Source organism: Triticum aestivum, chromosome 1A, assembly GCF_018294505.1.
Source record: "Triticum aestivum cultivar Chinese Spring chromosome 1A, IWGSC CS RefSeq v2.1, whole genome shotgun sequence".
Classification (NCBI taxonomy): domain Eukaryota; kingdom Viridiplantae; phylum Streptophyta; class Magnoliopsida; order Poales; family Poaceae; genus Triticum; species Triticum aestivum.
In genome coordinates, this window is record NC_057794.1 from 357,966,297 (window position 1) to 357,981,278 (window position 14,982).

The window sequence follows — 14,982 nt, forward strand, 5'->3', positions numbered from 1 at the left end:
GACATGTTAGTATTTCACTAAGTCTGTGAAGCTGATATCTTTTGCACTTTTGCCATGCTTGTTTGAACCTGCTATTATGTGATTTAGCCGTACCTCAGTGTTCATCTTTTGTCAAGCATATTGAGTAAATCACTGCCATGTTCTTTGTTGCTATGTTGGAGTGCAGTAGCTTAGTTTCTTGTTGCATTCTCGATGGCATCGTGCTGTTAAACGCGGAATTGTGCCATTATTGTTTTGCTTGCCATTTGCAAACCGTGCATCCGAATCCGGTGATCTTTATATCGATTTCGACCGAAATCAACTCATCTTTCCAGCGGCACACTTGTTTTTCCAAGTTGATGCCTTGATCAATCTTTTCCTTCCGGAGCTCGCATATGCATTGCATATCACATCCCGCATATTATGCCATGTTTTGCATCATGTTGCTTGCGCATTGCACCGTGGTTGATTGTTGTTTCCTTTGCTTGTGTTCTTGCTTTGGGTAGAGCCGGGAGACGAGTACGTGATCGAGGAACCCGTTGAGTTCGCTTACGAGGATCAAGCTTACGTCAACTCGGAGAACTTTGTAGGCAAGATGACCATACCCTCAAAATCACTTCTATCTTTGCTTGCTAGTTGCTCGCTCTATTGCTATGCCACGATACCTACCACATGCTTTATCATGCCTCCACAATTTCCATGTCAAGCCTCTAACCCACCTTGTCCTAGCAAACCGTTGTTTGGCTATGTTACCGCTTTGCTCAGCCCCTCTTATAGTGTTGCTAGTTGCAGGCGAAGATGGAGTTTGTTCCTTGATTGGAACATGATTATTGTTGGGATATCATTATTATATATTGTTTGCTTTAATACACCTATATACTTGGTAAAGGGTGGAAGGCTCGGCCTTATGCCTGGTGTTTTGTTCCACTCTTGTCGCCCTAGTTTCCGTCATACCAGTGTTATGTTCCTTGATTTTGCGTTCCTTACGCGGTTGGGTTATAATGGGAACTCCTTGACAGTTCGCCTTGAATAAAACTCCTCCAGCAAGGCCCAACCTTGGTTTTACCATTTGCCACCTAAGCCTTTTTCCCTTGGGTTCCGCGGACTCAAGGGTCATCTTTATTTTAAACCCCCGGGCCAGTGCTCCTCTGAGTGTTGGTCCAACCTGTCAGCCACCGGTGGCCACCAGGGGCAACTCTGGGTTGGCCTACCGGAAGTTTGGACAATCCGGTGTGCCCTGAGAACGAGATATGTGCATCTCCTATCGGGATTTGTTGGCACATCCGGGTGGCTTTGCTGGTCTTATTTTACCATTGTCGAAATGTCTTGTAACCGGGATTCTGAGTTTGATCGGGTCGTCCTGGGAGAAGGAATATCCTTCGTTGACCGTAAGAGCTTGTGATGGGCTATGTTGGGACACCCCTGCAGGGATTTGAACTTTCAAAAGCCGTGCCCGCAGTTATGGGCAGATGGGAATTTGTTAATATCCGGTTGTAGAAAACTTGACACTTAACTTAATTAAAATGAATCAACAGCGTGTGTAGCCGTGATGGTCTCTTTTCAGCGCAGTCCGGGAAGAGAACACGGTCTCGTGTTATGTTTGAACATAAGTAGTTTCAGGATCACTTCTTGATCATTATAGTTTCACGACCGTGCCTTGCTTCTCTTCTCGCTCTCATATGCGTAAGTTAGCCACATATATGCTAGTGCTTGCTGCAGCTCCACCTCATTACTTTTCCTACCCATAAGCTTAAATAGTCTTGATCGCGAGGGTGTGAGATTGCTGAGTCCCCGTGACTCAGAGATTACTTCCAAAACCAGATGTAGGTGCCGACGATGCCAGTGCAGGGGAAGCGACCGAACTCAAGTGGGAGTTCGACGAGGATTCAGGACGTTACTATGTTTCCTTTCCAGACGATCAGTAGTGGAGCCCAGTTGGGGCGATCGGGGACCTATGCATTTGGGGTTGTCTTTATTTTGGTTCCATAGTCGGACCTTGATTGTATTCTGGATGATGTAATGCTATATTTATTTTTTGTGTGAAGTGGCGATTGTAAGCCAACTCTTTATCTCTTGCTTATTCAGTACATGGGATGTGTAAAGGTTACCCTCTTGCGACATGCCTACAATGCGGTTATGCCTCTAAGTCGTGCTTCGACACGTGGGAGATATAGCCGCATCGTGGGTGTTACATTACAGTACCTTGAAGTGGTGTTTTGTTTTCTTTCGCTAACGGAGCTCACGAGATTTTCTACTTTAAGTTTCATGTTGTAATGTTTTCAAGTTTTTGGTGAAAGATTTGATGGATTATGGAACAAGGAGTGGAAAGAGCCTAAGCTTGGGGATGCCAATGGCACCCCAAGATAATCTAAGGACACCTAAAAGCCAAAGCTTGGGGATGCCCCGGAAGGCATCCCCTCTTTCGTCTACTTCCATCGGTAACTTTACATGAAGCTATATTTTTATTCACCACATGATATGTGTTTTGCTTGGAGCGTCTTGTATGATTTGAGTCTTTGCTTTTTAGTTTTCCACAATCACCCTTGCTGTACACACCTTTTAAGAGAGACACACATGATTCGGAAATTGTTAGAATACTCTATGTGCTTCACTTATATCTTTTGAGTCATATAGTTTTTGCTCTAGTACTTCACTTATATCTTTTAGAGCACGTCGGTGGATTTGTTTTATAGAAACTATTGTTCTCTCATGCTTCACTTAGATTATTTTGAGAGTCCTACAAAACAGCATGGTAATTTGTTTTAATTATGTTAGGCATTCAAGATTAATAAAAAAATTCTTATGAGTGTGTTAAATACTATGAGAAGTTTCATACTTGATAATTGTTTTGAGATATGGAGATGGTAATATTAGAGTCATGCTAGTCAAGTAGTTGTGAAGTTAAGAAATACTTGTGTTAAAGTTTGTGATTCCTGTAGCATGCACGTATGGTGAACCGTTATGTGATGAAGTCGGAGCATGATTTATTTATTGATTGTCTTCCTTATGAGTGGCGGTCGGGGACGAGCGATGGTCTTTTCCTACCAATCTATCCCCCTAGGAGCATGCGTGTAATACTTTGCTTTGATAACTTGTAGATTTTTTCAATAAGTATATGAGTTCTTTATGACTAAGGTTGAGTCCATGGATCATATGCACTTTTCTTCCTTCCACCATTGCTAGCCTCTCTAATACCGCGCACCTTTCGCCGGTATCATACACCCACCATATACCTTCCTCAAAACAGCCAACATACCTACCTATCATGGCATTTCCATAGCCATTCCGAGATATATTGCCATGCAACTTTCCACCGTTCCATTTACTATGACACGCTCCATCATTGTCATATTGCTTTGCATGATCATGTAGTTGACATTGTATTTGTGGCAAAGCCACCGTTCATAATTTTTTCATACATGTCACTCTTGATTCATTGCATATCCCGGTACACCGCCGGAGGCATTCACATAGAGTCATATTTTGTTCTAAGTATCGAGTTGTAATTGTTGAGTTGTAAGTAAATAAAAGTGTGATGATCATCATTTTTAGAGCATTGTCCCAAGTGAGGAAAGGATGATGGAGACTATGATTTCCCCACAAGTCGGGATGAGACTTCGGGTGAAAAATAAAATAAAAAAAGGCCATAAAAAAGAGAAAAGGCCCAAATAAAAAAATATGAGAGAAAAAGAGAGAAGGGACAATGCTACTACCTTTTTACCACACTTGTGCTTCAAAGTAGCACCATGATCTTCATAATAGAGAGTCTCTTATGTTATCACTTTCATATAATAGTGGGAATTTTTCATTATAGAACTTGGCTTGTATATTCCAATGATGGGCTTCCTCAAAATGCCCCAGGTCTTCGTGAGCAAGCGAGTTGGATGCACACCCACTTAGTTCCTTTTGTTGAGCTTTTCATATACTTATAGCTCTAGTGCATCCGTTGCATGGCAATCCCTACTCACTCACATTGATATCTATTGATGGGCATCTCCATAGCCCTTTGATATGCCTAGTTGATGTGAGACTATCTTCCTTTTTTTGTCTCCTCCACAACCATCATTCTATTCCACCTAAAGTGCTATGTCCATGGCTCACGCTCATGTATTGCGTGAAGATTGAAAAAGTTTGAGAACACCAAAAGTATGAAACAATTGCTTGGCTTGTCATCGGGGTTGTGCATGATTTAAATACTTTGTGTGGTGAAGATAGAGCATAGCCAGACTATATGATTTTGCAGGGATAACTTTCTTTGGCCATGTTATTTTGAAGAGACATAATTGCTTAGTTAGTGTGCTTGAAGTATTATTATTTCTATGTCAATATTGAACTTTTGTCTTGAATATTTCGGATCTGAATATTCATACCACAATTAAGAAGAATTACATTGAAATTATGCCAAGTAGCATTCCACATCAAAAATTCTGTTTTTATCATTTACCTACTCGAGGACGAGCAGGAATTAAGCTTGGGGATGCTTGATACGTCTTCAATGTATCTATAATTTTTTATTGTTCCATACTATATTATATTCTGTTTTGAACATTATTGGGCTTTATCATACACTTTTATATTATTTTTGGGACTAACCTGTTAACCGGAGGCCCATCCTAGAATTGCTGTTTTTTTGCCTATTTTAGGGTTTCACAGAAAAAGAATATCAAACGGAGTCCAAACGGAATGAAACCTTCGGGAACGTGATTTTCGGAACGAACATGATCCAGAGGACTTGGACCCTACGTCAAGACATCAACTAGGAGGCCGCGAGGTAGGGGGCGCGCCTACCCCCTTGGGCACGCCCTCCACCCTCGTGGGCCCCCTGTTGCTCCACTGACGTACTCCTTCCTCCTATATATACCTACGTACCCCCAAACTACCAGATACGGAGCCAAAACCCTAATTCCACCGCCGTAACTTTCTGTATCCACAAGATCCCATCTTGGGGCCTTTTCCGGAGCTCCGTCGGAGGGGGCATCGATCATGGAGGGCTTCTACATCAACACCATAGCCTCTCCGATGAAGTGTGAGTAGTTTACCTCAGACCTTCGGGTCCATAATTATTAGCTAGATGGATTCTTCTCTCTTTTTGGATCTCAATACAAAGTTCTCCCTCTCTCTTGTGGAGATCTATTCGATGTAATCTTCTTTTGCGGTGTGTTTGTTGAGATCGATGAATTGTGGGTTTATGATCAAGTTTAGCTATGAACAATATTTGAATCTTCTCTGAATTCTTTTATGTATGATTGGTTATCTTTGCAAGTCTCTTCGAATTATCAGTTTGGTTTGGCCTACTAGATTGATTTTTCTTGCAATGGGAGAAGTGCTTAGCTTTGGGTTCAATCTTGCGGTGTCCTTTCCCAGTGACAGTAGGGGCAGCAAGGCACGTATTGTATTGTTGCCATCGAGGATAACAAGATGGGGTTTATATCATATTGCATGAGTTTATCCCTCTACATCATGTCATCTTGCTTAAAGCGTTACTCTGTTCTTATGAACTTAATACTCTAGATGCATGATGGATGGCGGTCGATGTGTGGAGTAATAGTAGTAGATGCAGGCAGGAGTCGGTCTACTTGTCTCGGACGTGATGCCTATATACATGATCATACCTAGATATTCTCATAACTATGCTCAATTCTGTCAATTGCTCAACAGTAATTTGTTTACCCACCGTGAATACGTATGCTCTTGAGAGAAGCCACTAGTGAAACCTATGGCCCCCGGGTCTATCTTCCATCATATTAACCTTCCAACACTTAGTTATTTCTTTTTCCATTTATTTTACTTTGCATCTTTTATTTATCTTTATCATAAAAATACCAAAAATATTATCTTATCATATCTATCAGATCTCACTCTCGTAGGTGACCGTGTAGGGATAGACAACCCCTTATCGCGTTGGTTGCGAGGATTTATTTGTTTGTGTAGGTGCGAGGGACTCGTGCATGGCCTTCTACTGGATTGATACCTTGGTTCTCAAAAACTAAGGAAAATACTTACGCTACTTTGCTACATCACCCTTTCCTCTTCAAGGGAAAAGCAACGCAAGTGCTCAAGAGGTAGCAACCGCCATCACGCCGCCACCCTGCACCGCCGTCGTCGTGCCGCTGGGCCCTGTCGCAGCCCAGCGCCGCCACCCGAGTGCGTCATCCCGCGCTGGAGCCCCACGAGCAGAGGAGATGAAGACGCCCCGCCTCGGCCATGCCGACTGGGCTTTTCCCGTCAACACCTGTCGGCGGCGGCAGGGGAGGGAGTTGGGGTCGCGAGGTGGGGCGGCTAGGGCTCCCTCCCATCGCTCGCGGGAGTGAGCCGCGGGGGGGGGGGGGCGAGGAGGGTCGGGGGAGTTGAGCTGCCGGTGCTACTATCTATGTATATTTTCCTGCTGTTTATTTGCCAAATAGTGTCTCTTTCATCTCACACTATTTCCCATCATGCATGGTAACTTTTCTTAGATTCCTGCTAACTTCAGCGCATAATCTTTGGTATGGTAGTGAGCCATTTGATGATGGTGTGTTTCTTGTGTTTGTATCCATTTGATGTTTCATTTTGAGTCAATAAAATTCATCTTTTATCGAAAAGAATCCATGGAATGCCATGCAAATGAGAAAACATCATCAATAGATGGTCAGTCCCAAGTGTTCATGGAGATTGTCTGTTACTTTGTGTTAGTCTCTTCAGAGCTGCTACTCACACAACGGCCGCCATTGTTGCCTCTCTAATCAATCTAGCTATCCACAACTTCCAAGGCATCACCTTCCAGGCGATAGTTCCCACTGTAGTGACCATTCTATCACCACATCTTCATTGCATGGTCGAGGCACACCTCTTGTAATTTGATATTAGGATTAATGATGAATTATAGGTGTGAGAAAATATTAAACACATTAGCTACCCTTATTATAATTTTACCCTCAATATTAGGGTACTCCCTTTGTAATAATGGTACTCTGTGACAGTCTTGTTTGCGTATAAACTGAAACTAGCTGTTATACCCCAAATGTATAGATGGTCCACGTTAATTTAGGATACCATCAACTTAATTCTAAGAGACACATCCCTTATAAGCCCCCCACCCATATGGGCATGTACTCCCTCCACTCTCACTAGATAAATCTAGGGAGGAGAACTAGAGCTCCAAAAGTTTATCCTTGAGGTGGTAGGTGGAGGGGTAGTGGATGCAAGCTTTGATCTATGGGTTTAAGGTAAGGCTCGGGCTATGGGCGCGTGGCCCATGCGATGGAACAACCCTAGATGTCCTAAGACTTCATCGCAACCCACTAGCCATAGGCATGTTAGCCGCCCCTGGACCAGAGGCTAGATTGTAGTTGTTAGCACTTCATCGCAGCCCACGGGCCATAGGCATGTTAGACATCCCTAGACCAGAGGTTAGGGTGTAGTTGTTGGGCCTTTGGTACGCGCTACACTTATACATACTTTTTATAATTTTCATACTTTAATATCAATGAATATGCATGTTCTTATGATTTATTTAGACTAATACATTAATAAAGTGTGAAGTGGCATTTCATGTTTTCTAGTGTTTTAGGTTTTAGGGTAAACAGGTGGTTTTTGCTCACGGGAAAAAATTCAGAAAAATACAACAGGAGTTTCTATATCATAAAAGAACCAGAGTCAAGAGCCATGGGCCAGGTGGGGCTCACAACCCCAGTGTCCAAGCTCTGTGGGGGCCCTACCAGGCCCCCTTCTTGAATGTACCGCAATCTCTCGTCGCCGCCACTTTGTTTTTTGAGACGATCTCATCTAGTAGCCCCCCCCCCCTCGGACTAAGGGTCTGTATTTTATTATCAAATTACATGTGATGCCTATGCTCGACATTTTTTTTGTCTACTTCCTTTGATTTTTATGTCTCATTTTGCATTCTACACCGGAGCTTCAAATTCCTAGATATGTGGCATGTTCTACGAGCACTTTACAAAATATCACCTAGAGATAAACATCACTTAAAAGTTGCACTACCTTACAATTGGTCAACGGTTCTTGCATAGCGAATTGTGAAATCTTTATGTAAAGAGAGTGTATTAATACGTATATGAGTTTTATGTATTTTCTGCTACAAATGAAATGATGAAATAGAGATGGGGACGTCGTAAGCAGACAAAGGCGAGTAAGAGGGTTATCGGTGAAGATACAAGATGAGAGGGTGTCATTGGCGACAAAGAGATGGAGACTCTTTAGAGAGAGGCCTACCCTCCATAGAAATTGTGTACCTGAGTTTGTGGGAGGAGGTAACTCGGGCAAGGCAAAAAACCGACTTACCAGAAAAAAATCTATGATAGCCAATCTACTAGCAATACCTTCTGGTCATGGCATTGAGTGTTGGCGAAGGCGTGTATCTGGATGAAACTCTTGGCATGACATTTATTGGTCAGGTTTAGTAACGACAGACTTGCTCGCTATCTTGTTGTAATATGTTGTCTACTTGTTGTTATGATGATCCTCATTGGCTAGTCTTGCAACAAGGATGAATATCCTTGTTAAGTATAAGCATAGATCTGAAGATTTCCTATCTGATGAATCCGTGAGGAGGCAAGAGACAACTTGGTGAACGGTTGTACAAGAAATAGACTTGGTCGTAGTTATTTATTTCACTTATTGTAATGTTCCGATCGTGGTTGGCTTTATTATATACTCTACTAAATAATATTATTTATATATATGCCCCCACTAATATTTCTCTTAACATGCAAACATGTCACATCATCGCACAACATGCATGAGAAAAGACTCACCCCCATTGTCATATTTCTCTCAACATGCAAGCATACCATTTCATCATGAAACATGCATGAAAAAAACTCATAGCATCATGCAAACACACATGAGAAGTTTCATTCTATTATGATTTAATAAACATTTTACAACTATATAGTAATCAGACATAATAAATTATATGTATTTTCAATTTTAGCTTTTTATATTATTATTATTATTATTTCAAATATTCATATTTCATACCATGAATCACATTAAAATATGTCTCAAACTACTCCCGCAACAACATGCAGAGTATAAAAATCACTATAACGACGCAAATGCCAAGGGTAAAGAAAATAGGTCCTGACATATCCCATTAAATGTGTATAAGAAACTAATATCATGAAGTCGAGCACCGAGGAACGTTGCTAGTCCATGGCAGCAACAAATCGCCAAAAGTAAAAAAAGAAGAACGTGATTGGGTAGTGATTTGTGTGTTTACTACAACGCCCATGAAAGTTCCCTGCGGAGCTCAGCCTCCTCCTCCGGGGTGTCAGTCATTGACGATGCCGAAGTGTGCGCGCATGCCCTCGACCGTCTAGCCCCTCATCTGGTCGGCCACCGTCTTGCACGCCAGGTTCAGGAGCCCCTCTACGTCGAGGTCTTTGGCGGCGAGGAGGAGCATGAAGAGCGTGTCCTGGTCGATGCCGCTGACGAAGTCGGTGTCGAAGCGCTCCAGGTCGGGGTCGACCAACGGGAAGGGACTGGCGTACGCGTACGCGGCCGCGTCGGCGTCGGCGTAATGGCGATTGCAGTAGTCGACGACGCGGGCGAGGATGCGGCCGGTCACCTGGGGTAGCGGGATCACGCTGGCGGCGCAGTTGCTTGATCAGCGCCGACGCCGCCGCGATCGTGTCCGCTTGGACAACGAACTCCTCGCCGTCGGAGCTGCGGAGGGTGACCGTGTTGCGGCTGCTAATCGCCATCGATCTCCTATGCGTGTGCCGATCGGGATCGAGATCGCTCCTGCTGAACTCGGTGTTTCAGTCGATCGATCGATCGATCATCGATGGGTGGGAGTAAAAAGGGAGACGCGACGCTCCGAATATATAGATGAGTCGGCGGCGGCTTTTTTTTGGGGGTGGGGGGTTGCGGGGAGAACACAAATTCTTTATCAATCCGAAATTTGTATTGACACATGGCATTTTTTTAACAAGACACATGACATTTTTCTTTTCTGGAACAATCTGCTAGTAGATTTTATTGATCAATCAACATGGGGATACAAATATGATTATGGGTTTGACCCAGTCAGATATGGCGGCCCTGATCCAAACATAAAGCATGCCTAGATAAGTTGTGAACTTCATAGTTTGAACTTCTAAATTCATAATTTTTCTTACAAAAGGTATAAGATGATCTCTCGAAATTGGTCTCTCCAATAATAGCTTCATTGTCTTCCTCCTCTCCTTGCCTCAACACTCACGCAATCTCTGGATAAGTAAATCGTTAGACAATGAAAGAGCTTCCCGACAAGCTAAAGCCCGACCAGTCGAAGCCCCTACACGTCCGGGCAGGCTAGCCACGCACAAACCGGCACACAGGCGGAACAACGTACAAGGCGATGCACACGTGCGTTACGTGGTAGCCCCAGCCATTTTGGCTGTAGTTGTTCTTTGCGCAATTGCAAATGGATGGGGAAAAATCCTTCATGAGTAGGATCTTATGTCATTAAAAACAAATCGACAAAGAAAACTATGGGCGATGATTGTTGTCAAGGCAAATAGAAACGCAATATGAACATAATCATTTGCAAACTGCATTTTCTTTGGCAAATTGCAAATCTTACAAAGACAAAGGACCAAAATAAATCTACGGAGTAGACCCACAAGACACCTTGCTTACATTCATCTAGAATGGTGGTTCAATCTAATCATGATTGCAAAGGTCCTTTTTTTTTACTTTTCTTAACAAGCTACCAACATATTGATTGCAACATTGTATAGATGACCGGATCAATGGACTAGGGACTAATTATTCTATAGACCCCTGTAGATTCGAGAAAGAGAGATGGAAAACCCAAAATTGCAGGCCAAACCAAAGAATCATCTTCTAATCCCATGAATGCAGCCTTATTAGTCCGCACAAAGTAAACATGAATGACTTAAATTGAGGAAATAAGAAACAAAGAGACTGGAGAAAAGAGGGGCATGGGAAGAGGATTATCAAATGATGAACTAATCATCGCCTCCTACATACCACAGATGGGTCGATGTCGCCAAAGCGCAAACCCTCAGGCATCACCGAGCACACGTGCAAGGTTGTCCCGGCTGAGCGGTATTGCCACTAACACGAGCGCCAACACCACCATATAGTAATCCTCGCGCCATAGATCCGAACTGCAAAGGCTAGGATTAATTGCAACTCCGAGAGAGATGGCGAGAAGACAATGCGGTAGCGAAGATCCGTCGTTTGAGGTCGAAAGGAGCACAAAGGTGCGGTCAATGTGCTTCGGTGACTGATGGCAGTGGCAAAGGAGGAGTAGGCAGAGGCAAGGGATGGCAAGAGGCGAGGTGGTGATTGGGAACATCGAGCTGCTCTTGCCGCATCAGTGGAGTGGCGACGGTGATGTCGACGACATGAAATCGCTCGAGAAGAGAAGAGATTTCGGTAAGAGAGAAGAGCATTATGTTCCCACCCCATGAAGACCAGGTACGTCTCTGAATCGCGGGTCCTACGCGAAGGAGGGCTATTGTTGGCCAGACGTGTGAAGCATATGAACAAAACTTTCAACCGCTAGTCTAAAACAAACGGTGGATATCGATCCGTGTGACAATCTGACGGCTGAAACCCATTCGCGTGAGGATGTCCTTTTTTTTAAGGGAAATTCACACGAGGATGTCCCGTGGAGGGAATAATCTAAAAAAATATGGAGGGAATTTTACTCTAAAATAAAAGCTCCGACCCGGCCCGGCCCATTACGAAACTTAGCGCAGCAGGAGGGCTGCTTGAGTTCGTCCTCCGCCCGACGATTTCCCCACCTTGGTCCTTCCTTCTCCTCCACCCCCCCCCCCCCCCCACCCGCTGCCGCGAGCCCGCGTGAGAGAGATGGGGAGACGCCGAGCCGGCGGCGGGGGGCGCGGAGGAGGCAGAGGTCGAGGCCGAGGAGGAGAAGGTCGTGGTGGAGGAGAGGAGGAGGATCTGCAGCTGCACAAGGCCGCGAGGTCGGGTGATGCGGCGGCGGCGGAGTCGCTTTGCGAGTCCAACCCTCTCGCCCTCAACTCCAGAGACCGCCTCTCCCGCACCCCGTAACAATATCCTTTCCCTTCCTCTTCCCCTCTTCTTCCTCCTAGTCCTAGATAGTACTATCCACTATCTGTCTTTATTAGCCCGGGCAGGTTTAACTTTAACCTCGTTTTCGAAAGAAAAATACTGTATTGCATTGCTCCTTTCGCGAGCAGTCCTAGAGTACTATCCACTACCTGTCTTTATTAATGCTGTAATTCTGCTATAGCTCCTTCTCTGATTGATAGCTCCACCATACTGTGTAATTCTGATATAGTGATGTCACATGATTAAGTGCTTACTTATTTACTTCATTATATGATTACTTGTGTATGCTGGCTGACTGATTATGTGCTGCAAGTTAATACCAAGTGCCCCTAATTTTTTTAGCTATTGGCCCATGCACTGATGCAGTGTTTATTGTGATGTTATATCCCTAAGTGACGCATTATAGTGCCTTTGCCATAGCTGCTGCCTTTTCAAATTAGTCTGCAACACGGTGGCACTTCTCTCCATCCTCTGTTCCTCTAGTTAGGTATATGTTTCAAGCTTGTTTTAATTTTCAGATGTGCTGCTACCTCTGGGCCTTTTTCATTTGATAGGATAGCAGCTTTGAACTGCTAGCTGTGGTCTCACTTACCCTGCTAATTTTGTATCTTTGGGACAAACCATTATGTTCCATCTATTGTCCTTGTTGGTAATTTTGAAGACAACTGTTTGAATGCTACTACCTCCATGCCAAAATATATGACGTTTTGGCACGGCGGTAATATCACACAAGCGGACAAGCCCCAAGAGTTATCTATTCCTCGTATATGGATGCTTCCAGCCAGGGGCGGAGCCAGGATTTGGACATAGGGGGGGGCCAAGCCAAGTTGGTAAAAAAATATCAAGTGCGAAAAAAAATAACCATCTAGTATTATAAAGGTTTTGCTTTGGTCTATAAAAGCATCAGTACATTTGAATTTGTTTAAATTTGTCTCTATAGTTGCCAGTAAAATCATTAATTGGTACCTTAGCTTATAATTATCTGTGAATGTAGCTTATTATGCAAAGATGAAGCAAGCTGTCTTGACGATTTTAATAGTCGAATAAATTCGCTTTACGTAGGCCATTGAGACCGAGAGAATTATAACTAGTCGCATCGACATGCTTTAAAAATGAATAAATTTGAATGGTGTGTGGCGGCACATTTCTCTTCATTAGTCAGAACTGAATTCTCCAAATTAGATACGTTGTATAAATTCGTAATATGAATCTTTGTACATAGATATGAACTAGTAGATGATAACTTGTAGCACGGCGAAAATTTACAGCACGACGTGCAAGATAACAAAAATCTTCACAGCATCATAGATCACAAAACCAAAGTATTAAGTAATTAAACCTGACGTATAAGTCTGACACGAACAGAAAGAGAACTGAGAAAGATTAATAGACAGGGTAGTGTGTTTACCATGGTCCATGGCTAGTTCAGTAGATCGTTAGCTGAAGCTTGAAGAATCGAGGAGTGAAGCACCTGCGTCGCTGTTGATCATACTGTAGCACCGAGCAGGGAGGGCGACGGCGGCGGCGCAAGGGCTAATCCCACGCACATGCTAATCACGGAAGAGCGCTGGGGCCGGCCTACAACCTAGCAAACTACGAACGGAGAGGACGCCATCCGGCCATTAGTGGGCTTTCTCATGGGCCCTTTTCCTTTTCTTCAAAGTTTACCTGAGTCAGGGGGGGCCAAGTCAGCCTTGTTATCGCTAATTTCCTGGTAGGTCGTGAATGCATAGTCGATCGTTAGGGGGTGGGGGAGGCTCCTGCTCGCCCCCCCCCCCCCCCCCACCCCCCCCCCCCCCCCCCTTGTCTCCGCCACTGCTTCCAGCTTCTCAAACTGAGTGTTTCATTTTTTTTATCTGAGCTGTGTATAGTGTTTCATTTGTGTTGATATTGATAGATTTGTTTCCCTCTATCAAACATTGCTACACAATATGGTTTCTGCATCAGTAGTCGTAGTACCAGATTATGTGATGTGATAAACTTGTTTTATGTCCTATCATTTTTCTCTGTTCATTTTATCTCCTTGACATAGTTTGTTTTGTTCATGTAGACTCCATCTGGCGGCATGGGCTGGGCATGTTGATGTTGTGAAATGCCTTTGCAAGCACAAAGCGGATGTCGGGGCTGCAGCAATGGATGACACCGCCGCGATCCATTTTGCTTCCCAGAAAGGTCATTTGGAAGTGGTGCGTGAGCTGCTGGCGTCGGGGGCCTCTGTGAAAGCAAAGAACAGGAAAGGCTTCACGGCGTTGCACTTTGCTGCTCAGAACTCCCACCTGGATCTTGTGAAGTATTTAGTGAGGAGGGGCGTGGGCATCACAACAAAGACAAATGCAGGGCAAACGGCTCTACATGTTGCAGAGAATGATGACGTTCGTGCTTTCCTGAAAGAGTGTGAGCAGTCACTGAAGAAGGGAGTGGAGCTACCATCTGAGAAGAAGGATGATTCTGTAGCTGAGAAGGCTGATGATGGCAAGGTCTCAGGTGAAGCTAGAAAAGATGGTGTTGATGCCGAGCAGGGCGAGAAGAGGAAGAGTGAGGAGATTGGTGCTGGGACGAGGCCGCCGGAGGTGAAGAAGGCCAAAGTTTCACTTTCGCATCTTGAAAACGACATGGAAGAAGAGGATGAAGCAGACGACTAGAATCGAATAGCCTCGATAATGTCATCTGATGGTGTCAACTTGTATGCTGTGTTATCCATTGTTCTTTTGGCAATTTTGGAATGCTGGCAAAGAAGTGTAAGAGTTTTAGCTGTCCATGGGCATGTTATCCGTATCATAGTTGTTGACCAGCAGTACTATGTTTTGATCAAGTAGCTTATGATGATGATTTACTACTGATTCCCTTAAACCAAGATGATTTTACTACTGTGAGTACGCTTAAGTGCTGTGTTTCTTAATTTTCATGGAATATTATCTGCTGTCTGTGTTGCAATCTCAATTCCTCTTTTGA

The 14,982-nt window shown here is 44.0% G+C and overlaps 1 protein-coding gene and 1 pseudogene across 1 annotated transcript; one reads left to right on the forward strand and one right to left on the reverse strand.

Moving 5' to 3' along the window:
* Positions 1-9,045: 9,045 nt before the first annotated feature.
* LOC123050984 (SKP1-like protein 4) lies at positions 9,046-9,804 on the reverse strand (annotated as a pseudogene).
* A 1,909-nt stretch (positions 9,805-11,713) lies between these two features.
* LOC123050977 (serine/threonine-protein phosphatase 6 regulatory ankyrin repeat subunit C) lies at positions 11,714-14,903 on the forward strand. Its single transcript, XM_044473703.1, has 2 exons — positions 11,714-12,005; positions 14,081-14,903. Exons 1-2 carry the CDS (start codon positions 11,806-11,808, stop codon positions 14,670-14,672), a joined length of 792 nt encoding a protein of 263 aa, XP_044329638.1. The 5' UTR covers positions 11,714-11,805; the 3' UTR covers positions 14,673-14,903.
* The last annotated feature ends 79 nt before the right edge of the window (positions 14,904-14,982 follow it).

Bases quoted from the DNA above. Each gene is read 5' to 3' on its own strand.
- LOC123050977 (XM_044473703.1), top strand. From the start codon at position 11,806: ATGGGGAGACGCCGAGCCGGCGGCGGGGGGCGCGGAGGAGGCAGAGGT. The intron at 12,006-14,080 runs GTAACAATATCC...TTGTTCATGTAG, and splicing joins GACCGCCTCTCCCGCACCCC to ACTCCATCTGGCGGCATGGG.